Here is an 11,133-nt window from a genome sequence, read left to right as displayed (position 1 = left end):
GATGGCGGTGAAGCCTCAGAATTTCCTTTAGGTTTCTTAGAAAAGAAGTTCCTAGGGTCCAAGGAAAAGTGTTAAGCGCGAAGAATTGTAGGCGGCCCAACTCAAAATTCCGTCAGTTGGTAACCCGGAGCCACAATAGAAGGCAGGGGTCAAGCCGGAGCAAACCGTCTACCAGTCGCTTCCGCCCCTTTTCCTTGCGCTGATTGGCAGCTGCAGGCTTCGCTGTCTGATTGGCCGAACGAATGCAGCGCGTAATTTAAAACATTGTATCAGTAACAAAGGTGCTCCTCGTGGGTGGAGTTGTGCTCTCAGACGGCGAAAGTCCAGGTTCGGCAGCAGGGTGTGTGAGCCGGTACCAGAGGAGGAGCGAGTGTCGCGTCTTCGGTGAGTTTGCGGCTGTGCCGGAGCCCAGCTGCCGTACCAGTTCTTGCCCTCGCGGGATAGGCTTTTAGAAAGCGAAGCTGCGGCAATCCCCTATTTTTTTTTTTTTTTTTAATACCTCTGTCCTCCCTTTGGGCCTGGAGTGAGGTTGGAGAAGGAGCCTAAGGCAAATATACCACCTCCTCGACACCGGTGGGCGAGGCACCCTAATTAGAGTGTGGCCTTCTGCTTTTGGAGCGAGGTATCTGTTCATTCCTTTTGGCGGTCGGAAATGCCTAAGACAGGATTACGTGATTAACTCCTCTTATCCCGTACCCCTCTACTGGCATTTGAAGGGATAAGGGAGTAGGAATTCAAGCAGCGAGAGGAAGGTGTCCTGGGGCAAGGAAATTGTTTCTTACCTAGAATTTGCAGCCTCTTCTGTCCCTTAAGTTCTCCTCCCTACCCACCCTTGTCTCTTTGTAGACCTAAGCTGCCCCTGCTGTCATGTCTCAAGGGATCCTTTCTCCGCCAGCCGGCTTGCTGTCAGATGAGGAGGTTGTAGTCTCCCCCATGTTTGAGTCCACAGCTGCAGATTTAGGGTCTGTCGTACGTAAGGACCTGATAGCAGACTGCTCTGTCATCTCCACCTCCCTGGAGGATAAGCAGCAGGTAAAGGAGTTGGACAGTGGCTTGGCAGCAGAAAGTGATGTCCTCAGCCTACCAGTTGTCCATACAGAATTCGTATGAGGTCAAAGCAGCAATCCCAAGGGTCTGAGGGATCAATTAAAAATTAAGAGCACGACAGGTGAAAAATGTAAATTTGTGTGTCCTTAAGAACTATTATTTGCATTCCATTAAGGAAACACTCTCACGTGCATACTCTCCGTCCTAAGAGGGAAGGCTAAGAGTTCTCTCACCACGAGGCGTAGATGTGTTAAGTAATTTGCACAAGATCATACTGCCATTAGGTATGTTTTTAGTATTAACTGTAGCTTCCATTTTTGGAGCCTTTATGCTAAGCTGGGGTTTCTCAGCTGCAGCATTATTAACATTTGGGGCCAGATAATTCGTTTTAGGGGGCTGTCTTGTACCTTAAGATGTTTAGCAACATACCTGGCCTCTACCCACTAGATGTCACTAGCTCCTTCCCACTGTGACAACCAAGAAGCTTCCCCTGACCTAGCTAAATGTCCCTTGGCTGGGAAATGGCGCTGGTTGAGAACAATTCTACTAGGAAGTCTCCTGTTTTATAGAGAAAATTTCATGAGAGCAGGAGCCTTGATAATGTCCCTGCCTCTGGACCACCAGAGCCTTAGAGTTCCCAGGCCATAGTAGGCAGATCTCTAAATATCTGTTGCATGAATGAAGTGGGTTCTATTATTAACCCAATTCTACAGATATGGAAACAGAGGCAGAGAATCTAAAGAACTTGTTCAAGATGTCATACTTCTAAATGATGGAATTGGAACACTAATTTAGGTTTGTCTGCCTCCAAGGTGCTTAACTACTATGTTTTGCTGTAATACCACATGCTGATTTGCATACCAGTTAACCAGTTCTAATTCAGAAAGTCAGTGTGGCAGGCCAACGTTTCCAGGATACTGAAGACAGTGCAGGTGATAAAGCAGTGAAAAAACCCATGTGGGTTGGAATGATTATGGAACTAGAGTAGCTAGCTGTACAGATATTTGAGGTGAAATGGGGGTACTGTTAGCATGATTCTCTGGAAATATGCTGTGTTTGCCCATCTGCTTGGAAGTAACTGCTGATTCCTGCCTGGAATTCTGCCACAGGTTCCATCTGAGGATAGTACAGAGAAGGTGAAAGTATACCTGAGAGTTAGGCCTTTGTTACCTTCAGAGTTGGAACGACAGGAAGATCAGGTGAGTGTCTGAGGAGGGAAGATTTAAGATGGAATGATACAATACAGGAAAAGTTCCTAGGATTGTTCCCTTCTGTGATTTTTTTTTTTTTTTACCCCGTCTCAGGATTGTGTCCGTATCGAGAATGTGGAGACCCTTGTTCTACAGGCACCCAAGGACTCCTTTGCCCAGAAGAGCAATGAGAGGGGAATTGGCCAAGCTGCCCATAGATTCACCTTTTCCCAGGTATGGAGGTACTGGTTTATGAACAAGGACCAACATATTAGGGGCAACTTTATTCTCTCTTTAGAGGGGAAGGCTTTTACTTGACTGTGAGTTCCTTATATATGCATGTCTATAATTTTGGGGACTCATGTGTGAGTCAGTGCATCGAGTACTTTATGTGCATTAATTCCCAACATCTCTATTATTATTATTCTTGTCCCTATTTTCCTGATAAGGATACTATGACTCAGTGAAGATTATGTTGCTGAATCCATGTAGCTAGTCAGTGGTAGAGTTAGGCCTTGCATCTAGAACTATCCATCTCTAAAGCCCACCCTTGTGATTACTGTGTGCCATTGTGTGTGTAGCATCAGACGTAGCCCAAGAGTAGTGTGATGCTACACACACAGTGGCCTTGGAAGCTATTTGAAGATTGGAGCCAAGGGCTGGGGTAGGATCTCTCCATCCTTGATGGTACCTGGAAGTATCTGTTGATTTGGATGAAAGATGCACTGGCAGAGGGTGGTTTCGTCTTCAGTGTTTGGAGAGCAGCTGGAAGCACTGTGGGAAGAGGTTGCTTGAGTCGTCTCCAGAGCCAGTCACCCAGGAAGGGACGCATCTGCTGGCTCTGTACAGGAGGCAATGGGAGATGAGGGATGGGCCTCTGAGAAATTGGGTCTGTCTCTAGATCTTTGGGCCAGAAGTGGGACAGGCATCCTTCTTCAACCTGACCGTGAAGGAAATGGTAAAGGATGTACTCAAAGGGCAGAACTGGCTCATTTATACATATGGAGTCACCAACTCAGGGAAAACCCACACAATTCAAGGTGAGTAAGTAGTGGGCCTTACAGAATTGCTGATTGGCCTGTAATGATGCTTTTTGGTTTTTGTTTGTTTGTTTTTAAGATTTTTTGTTTATTCATTTGAGAGAGAACGAGAGAGAAAGATTAGGGAGAGAGAGTGAGAACACGAGCAGGGGTGACGGGGAGAGGGAGAAGCTGGCTCCCCGCTGAGCAGGGAGCCCGATGTGGGGCTCAGTCCTAGGACCCTGGGATCATGACCTGAGCCGAAGGAGGAAGCTTAACCGACTGAGCCACCCAGGTGCCCCTGTACTGATGTTTTCTTTGGAAAAGCCTTTTGATGCTTTGAATTTGGAAGGAGCACTCAGCTGTCCATCTTTCCATGCTTACAGGTACCATCAAGGATGGAGGGATTCTACCCCGGTCCTTGGCTCTGATCTTCAATAGCCTCCAAGGCCAACTTCAACCAACACCTGATCTGAAGCCCGTACTCTTCAATGAGGTAATCTGGCTAGACAGCAAGCAGATCCGACAGGAGGAAATGAAGAAACTGGCCCTGCTAAATGGAGGCCTCCAAGAGGTGAAGTGCTGGTGATCACAGAGGTGGGGTAAGAGGACAAATCTGTGGAAAGTTTTGTGCTTATTTTCTCTCTGGGCCTCTCCAGGAGGAGCTGTCCACCTCCTTGAAGAGGAGTGTCTACATTGAAGGTCGGATGGGTACCAGCACCAGCTTTGATAGTGGCATCGCTGGGCTCTCCTCCAGTCACATGACCAGCAGTAGCCAGCTGGATGGTATGTACCATGACTAGGCTCTGTACCAGGTAACAGTAGAAACCCACTCCCTTACTCCCAACAGCTTCCAGGGCTATAAACCAGAGGTTTCAACCTAAGCTGCTCCTTCTAAGGCCCCCACAGGCCAAAGGGGAGATGGACTACTCTAGAGTTGATGCCCTGTACATGGGCTTCTTCCCCAGAAACGAGTCACCGATGGGCACAGCCAGACACTGCCCCTGTGAGTGTCCCTGCAGACATTCGCTTCTCCGTCTGGATCTCCTTCTTTGAGATCTACAATGAACTGCTTTATGACCTGTTAGAACCACCTAGCCAGCAGCGCAAGAGGCAGACTCTGCGGCTCTGTGAAGATCAAAATGGCAATCCCTATGTGAAAGGTATGGGAAGGTAGGGAGGCTGCCAACTTCCCTGAAACGGGACTTGGGAGAAACCTGGACAAGTTAGGTGCTCCCATCTTCTATATGCCTTTCTTCTCTTTGCCTCAGATCTCAACTGGGTTCATGTTCAGGATGCTGAGGAGGCCTGGAAACTGCTCAAAGTGGGTCGTAAAAACCAGAGCTTTGCCAGCACCCATTTGAACCAGAATTCTAGTCGCAGGTGAGTGGGCGGTGGGAGTCAACTTTTCACTGTGTTCTAGGAAACAATAGTCCTCCACCTAGTCATGGAAGATACAGTGACTTTTATTGATTTCCAGTCATAGCATCTTCTCGATACGGATCCTGCACCTTCAGGGGGAAGGGGATATCATCCCCAAGATCAGCGAGTGAGTTTTTCCATTTAGAAATGTGGGCTTCTTGGTCATAAATGGTACTGGAGGCAGGGGTTAAGGGAGGTCCTCAGAGGAATTACTTCTATTAGAGTCTTGCTCTGCTTCCTTGGGTACAGCAATCCTTGGTGGGTCCTCCCCTCCCCAGAACTATATGAAGGGCTGGAAAGCACATACTATGTGGGGGTCCTTATGTCAGATCCTGTCCACCATTCAAGGTTGTCACTCTGTGATCTGGCTGGCTCAGAGCGCTGTAAAGATCAGAAAAGTGGTGAGCGGCTGAAGGAAGCAGGAAACATTAATACTTCCCTGCACACCTTGGGCCGTTGTATTGCTGCCCTGCGCCAAAACCAGCAGAATCGGTGAGCTTCTGGCTATACTCCATGGGCTAGGATGGTCTGGAGCACTGCAGTTTGCTAAGAGACTTCCCAGTCATCACTGGGGATGGTGCTGGGATACTCTAAGGGCTGGAATTCTGCTCATAGCTCTGTTCTCTGATCTCCTGCTAGGTCAAAACAGAACCTGGTTCCCTTTCGTGACAGCAAGTTGACTCGAGTATTCCAAGGCTTCTTCACAGGTAGAGGCCGCTCCTGCATGATTGTCAATGTGAATCCCTGTTCATCTACCTATGACGAAACCCTTCATGTGGCCAAGTTCTCAGCCATTGCCAGCCAGGTAAGCTGTAGGTGTAATGGTTGTGCTCACTTTGGGCGGGTACCTTTATTTAAGGAATCTACTAGGGACTAGTTCTGAATTCACTTGATTTCCCACCCCCTCCCCACCTAGCTTGTGCATGCTCCACCTGTGCAACTGGGATTCCCATTGCTACATTCATTCATCAAGGAACACAGTCTGCGGGCATCTCCCAGCTTAGAGATGGGAGCTAAGACAGAACCAGGCCTTGATGATGACATTGAAAATGAAGTTGACATCTCCATGTATGGCAAAGAGGTGAGAATGCAAGAAAGCTCTGGTGTAGCAGCTTGATGGCTACATATTTCCCATGCTGCCTTCCAGGTGGGCCTTCACCTTTGTGGGGCATGGACATCTGATCACTTCTGAACTGTGTCCCTTCAGGAGCTCCTGCAGGTGGTGGAAGCCATGAAAGCACTGCTTTGTAAAGAACGGCAGGAAAAGTTGCAGCTGGAGATGCAGCTCCGTGATGAAATTTGCAATGAGATGGTGGAACAGATGCAACAACGGGAACAGTGGTGCAGGTATCAGCTAGTAACCGCTCTTGGTCTGTCAGCTAGACCAGACAGAGGGTGCGGAATAGGGACTAGGATAGAGTTGTGCCCCAAGCTCTGTCCTCCAGATTTACTCCTCAGAATCTTCACCCCCTTACCTTCTTTTTTTGAAAAAAATTTATTATTGGGGTGCATGGGTGACTCACTCGGTTAAGCATCTCTGGATCTTGGCTCAGGTCACGATCTAGGGTCAGGAGATGGAGCCCCCGCATTGGGCTCTGTACTGGGCATTCACCCTGCTTTAGATTTTCTCTCTGACCCTCCCTCTTGACTCACTCTTGCTCTTAAAAAAATTTATTATTGGGGCGCCTGGGCGGCTCAGGTCATGATCCCAGGGTCCTGGGATCAAGCCCCACATCGGGCTCCCTATTCCGTGGGAAGCCTGCTTCTCCCTCTCCCACGCCCCCTGCTTGTGTTCCCTCTCTCGCTGTATCTGTGTCAAATAAATACATAAAATCTTAAAAAAAAAAATTTATTATTGAAGTATAATCGACACACAATATTAGTTTCACATGTACAACCTAGGTTTTTGACAATTCTATACATTATTCAGTGTTCACCGTAGTAAGTGTAGTCATCATTTTTCAACCATACATTATTACAGTGTTATTATATTCCTAATGCTGTATTTTTCATCTTTGTGACTTATCTATTTCACCCATTCCTCCCACCCCCCTGCCCTCTGGCAACCACTAGTTCTCTGTATTTTAAGAGTCTGTTTAAAAAAGAAGTCTGGTTTTTTGTTTGTTTTTAGATTCCACATAAAAGTGAAATCATATGGTATTTTGTCTTTCTCTGTCTGATCTATTTCACTTAACATAATACTTTCTCAGTCTGTCCATGTCATTGCAAAGGGTAAGATTTCATTCTCTATGGCTGAGTAATATTCTGTTGTGTGTGCGCATGTGTGTGTGTATATACATTCTTTATCCATTTTTCCCCTTTGACAGTGAACATTTGGACACACAAAAGGAACTATTAGAGGAAATGTATGAAGAGAAACTAAAGATCCTCAAAGAATCACTTACAAGTTTTTACCAAGAAGAGCTTCAGGTGAGTTGCCCTGAAGCAGCCCCAACTAGCCACTGATTCCCATCACTAGCTTGTCTGATGTAAATAGATTTTATAAACTCTGGTAGGGCAGGAATATGTAACTCAGTTTTTTCTAGTCTTTTAAAAAGTACTATCTAGGTGTCGGTCTATGAATTAAGGGTTGGTTGACCTGGAAATGGCTTAAGGGTTAACAGGCTCTTTTTTTTTTTTTTAAGATTTTGTTTGAGAGACAGAGTGCACAAACATGAGCAGGGGGGAGGGGCAGAGGGAGAGGGAGACGCAGACTCACCGCTGAGTGAATAGCCAGGACCCGGAGATCGTGACCTGAGCCGAAGTCAGACGCTTAACTGACTAAGCTACCCAGGCACACTTCTAACAGGCTTTTGAGGCATAATTGTCAGGGAAGGTTTTGTTCACTGTTCAGTCATCCATTCTTGCAAGATTTGTCTGACTCTGGATGGAACTGTGCTGCTTCCCTCTTAGGAACGGGATGAGAAAATTGAAGAGCTAGAAGCTCTTTTGCAGGAAGCCAGACAGCAGCCGATAGCCCCTCAACAATCAGGGTCTGAACTGTCCCTTCGGCGGTCACAAAGGCTGGCAGCTTCTGCCTCCAATCAGCAGCTCCATGAGATTAAAGCTAAACTAGAACAGTGCAGAGCAGAGCTCAACTCCACCACTGAAGGTAAGGAAGGAGCGAGGGCACAAAGCATAGGAGTAGTTCAGAGAACTGTTCAAACTTGGGCCTTTAGACTCCCAACTCCAAGATCATTTCCTCAACTCTGAGCTACATCTCCTGACCTTTCACTCTAGGATGCACATGGCCTCACCTTTTATATTTGCTGCAAGCTACTGTTCATTCAGTTAAGAGGTAAGTCCAAGGCTAGAAAGCATACAAGTTTCTTGTTTCCTTCCCTCAGAACTACAGAAGTATCAGAAAATGTTAGAACCACCACCCTCAGCCAAGCCCTTTACCACTGATGTGGACAAGAAATTAGAGGAGGGCCAAAAGGTAATTTATTTTTCTTTTTAAAGATTTTATTTATTTATTTGAGAGAGAGAGAATGAAAGAGAGAGAGCACATGAGAGGGGGGAGGGTCAGAGGGAGAAGCAGACTCCCTGGCAGAGCACGGAGCCTGATGCGGGACTCGATCCGGGGACTCCAGAATCATGACCTGAGCTGAAGGCAGTCGCTTAACCAACTGAGCCACCCAGGCGCCCCCCAAAAGGTAATTTATACCTTTCTCTGTTACCAAGGCTCTTACCTAAGGCACCTTCCAGCCCTGTACCTGTGGTTTATGTGAGGACCAGGTTTTGTTTTTGTTTTTTGTGCCCAGTCCTGCAGAGTGGCTACTTCATTTAGCTGACTAGCCTTTCTAATTTTACTTCTCTTTAAATGGCTATCCAATTCCTTCAGCTCATTATCCTGGTTGATCTTGACCACAATGTGGTTCCTACTCTTATTCTTTTCAGAATATAAGGCTGCTGCGGACAGAGCTTCAGAAACTTGGTGAGTCTCTTCAGTCAGCAGAAAGAGCCTGTTGCCACAGCACTGGGGCAGGAAAACTACGCCAAGCCTTGACCACTTGTGATGACATCTTAATCAAACAGGTTAGGGTACCCTATATATATCCTTCTCTCCCATCAGCCCACTCCAGAGTATATGTGAGGAAAAATAAATGAGAAGCAGAAGAGAAAGGCAGAGATTTTTGGGCTAGTCTTAAGGGAGGGGAGTTTTTCTTCTTTGCAAAATAAAATTATTTAAGTACAAGGTACTATGCTAAGTAATTTATAGGCATTTTCTGTTATAACAACCCTATGGAAGTAGATATTCTCATATTTCATCCAAAATGCGTAGATTTTAAGGGGCACCTGGCTGGCCCAGTCAGTAAAGTATGTGACTCTTATCTCGGGGTCATGAGTTTAAGCCCCACATTGGGTGTGGAGCCTACTTAAAAAAATAAAAGTCGGGCACCTGGGTGGCTCAGTTGGTTAAGTGTCTGCCTTGAGCTCAGGTCATGATCCCGCGGTCCTGGGATGAAGCCCTGCAGCAGGCGGCTCCGTACTCAGCAGGGAGTCTGCTTTTCCCTCGGCCCCTCCCCCGACCTCGTGTGCTCTCTCTCACAAAAATCAATTTAAAAAATCTTAAAAGTAAATAAATAAATAGGGGCGCCTGGGTGACTCAGTCAGTTAGGCCTCTGCCTTTGGCTCAGACCATGATCTCAGGGTCCTGGGATTAAGCCCTGCATCGGGCTCCCTGCTCAGTGGGGAGCCTGCTTCTCCCTCTCTAGCTCACTGTGCTTGTGATCCCTGTCTCTCTCTGTCAAATAAGTAAAATCTTTATAAATAAATATTTAAAAAACAAAGTCAAGATGCATAGATTTTAAGAAACTGTTATTTAATTTTTTTTTTTAAAGATTTTATTTATTTATTTGTGAGAGAGAGAATGAGAGACAGAGAGCATGAGAGGGAAGAGGGTCAGAGGGAGAAGCAGACCCCCCGCTGAGCAGGGAGCCCGATGTGGGACTCGATCCCAGGACTCCAGGATCATGACCTGAGCTGAAGGCAGTCGCTTAACCAACTGAGCCACCCAGGCGCCCGAAACTGTTATTTTATACCACTAAGACAAAACACTAACAATTAAGTTATGACAACTGTCATCAGTAAAAGGCACCCTGATTACAGAGTGAAAAAAAAACTTAGACTAAATGCAGCTTTCTTTTTTTTAAGTTTATTTATTTTTGGTAATCTCTGCACCCAGCATGGAGCTCAAACTCATGACCTGAGACCAAGAGTCGCATGCTCTACTGACTGAGCCAGCCAGGTGCCCCTAAACACAGCTCTTAATACATAGGCATTAGGATTCTTGGAGGTTAAGTAAACTTAGGCAAGCTCATGTCATGTATTAGAAAACGTCCTTCTGTTCAGTGCTATTTGTTTGGGTCTTAAAGAAAATACCCCCTATTCAATGATAAGCTCTGACTTTAAAGAATTAATCTTTGTAAAAACAGTTGTTAGTAACTAGGTAGTGGATGGCACGTATTACCTTGCCCTTTAGTTTCTCTAATACACCAGACCAAGGGGCGCCTGGGTGGCTCAGTCGTTAAGCGTCTGCCTTCAGCTCAGGTCATGATCCTAGGGTCCTGGGATCGAGCCCCACTTCGGGCTCCCTGCTCGGCAGGAAGCCTGCTTCTCCCTCTCCCACTCCGCCTGCTTGTGTTTCCTCTCTCGCTGTGTCTCTTGCTGTCAAATAAATAAAATCTTAAAAAAAAAAAAATACATAAGACCATAAGGCTTTCTTTAACTTTATCCATCCTCCTTAGGATCAGACCCTGGCCGAGCTGCAGAATAACATGATGCTAGTAAAACTGGACCTTCGGAAGAAGGCAGCATGCATCGCAGAGCAGTATCATACTGTACTAAAACTCCAAGGCCAGGCTTCTACCAAAAAGCGCCTTGGTGCCAACCAGGAAAACCAGCAACCAAACCAACAGCCCCCAGGGAAGAAACCGTTTCTTCGAAATTTACTTCCCAGAACACCCACCTGCCAAAGCTCAACAGACTGCAGCCCTTATGCCCGGATCCTGCGCTCACGGCGCTCCCCTTTACTCAAATCTGGGCCTTTTGGCAAAAAATACTAAGGCTGTGGGGAAGGAGAGAGCAGTCGTTGCCCTGAGAAATAGGTCTCTTTTAAAAAGCTTTACCAATACCTGGAACTGTATCCAGAATGCAATACACAGACACTAGTTATTTTCCTCCCTTTTGTAATATAATCACCTATATAATCTCATGCTTTTTTACTTATATGGTTTCTCTATGCACACAAAAAGTTATATTAAATAAACATATTATTCACATTTGTGTTTTTTTCACATTTTTTGTTTGAATTCCAAATTTAGCAAATTCATCAAAAAAGGACGTAAAAAACGGAAAAAATTGAAAATTAAACATCATTTGGGCTCCTTGGAACCTTGCACAGGAATGCCAATGGAGATGGGTAACTAGTGTACAGCTAAGCTAAGAAAAGC

General features: G+C 46.1%; 1 protein-coding gene across 3 annotated transcripts; it reads left to right on the top strand.

Annotated features, from left to right (window-relative positions):
• Positions 1–79: 79 nt before the first annotated feature.
• KIF20A (kinesin family member 20A) lies at positions 80–10,943 on the top strand. 3 transcript variants are annotated; one of them, XM_025852266.2, is made up of 19 exons: positions 81–384; positions 847–1,032; positions 2,157–2,246; positions 2,352–2,471; positions 3,139–3,277; positions 3,643–3,830; positions 3,916–4,042; positions 4,225–4,419; positions 4,528–4,639; positions 4,737–4,805; positions 5,027–5,170; positions 5,318–5,483; positions 5,595–5,759; positions 5,886–6,025; positions 7,006–7,108; positions 7,592–7,790; positions 8,026–8,117; positions 8,579–8,716; positions 10,429–10,942. In XM_025852266.2, the coding sequence occupies exons 2-19, from the start codon at positions 868–870 to the stop codon at positions 10,744–10,746; spliced, it is 2,670 nt and encodes an 889-aa protein (XP_025708051.1). In that variant the 5' UTR covers positions 81–384; positions 847–867; the 3' UTR covers positions 10,747–10,942. The 3 variants fall into 3 exon arrangements, with proteins under 3 accessions (XP_073743945.1, XP_025708051.1, XP_073743944.1); XM_073887843.1 differs by lacking the exon at positions 81–384 and adding an exon at positions 525–622; XM_073887844.1 differs by lacking the exon at positions 2,157–2,246 and having other exon boundaries at positions 80–384; positions 10,429–10,943.
• Positions 10,944–11,133: the final 190 nt, after the last annotated feature.

The sequence above is a fragment of the Callorhinus ursinus genome, unplaced genomic scaffold (assembly GCF_003265705.2).
Source record: "Callorhinus ursinus isolate GAN/ISIS: 27379988/994484 unplaced genomic scaffold, GSC_fseal_2.0 scaffold83, whole genome shotgun sequence".
NCBI classification, from domain to species: Eukaryota; Metazoa; Chordata; class Mammalia; order Carnivora; family Otariidae; genus Callorhinus; species Callorhinus ursinus.
This window is presented reverse-complemented; position numbering and strand designations above follow the sequence as displayed.

What these genes read in the sequence shown, in the direction of transcription:
- KIF20A (XM_025852266.2), top strand. Translation starts at nt 868, where the DNA reads ATGTCTCAAGGGATCCTTTCTCCGCCAGCCGGCTTGCTGTCAGATGAG. An exon ending in CCCTGGAGGATAAGCAGCAG is followed by an intron (nt 1,033 to 2,156) that starts GTAAAGGAGTTG and finishes ATTCTGCCACAG; the next exon opens with GTTCCATCTGAGGATAGTAC. An exon ending in TGGAACGACAGGAAGATCAG is followed by an intron (nt 2,247 to 2,351) that starts GTGAGTGTCTGA and finishes ACCCCGTCTCAG; the next exon opens with GATTGTGTCCGTATCGAGAA.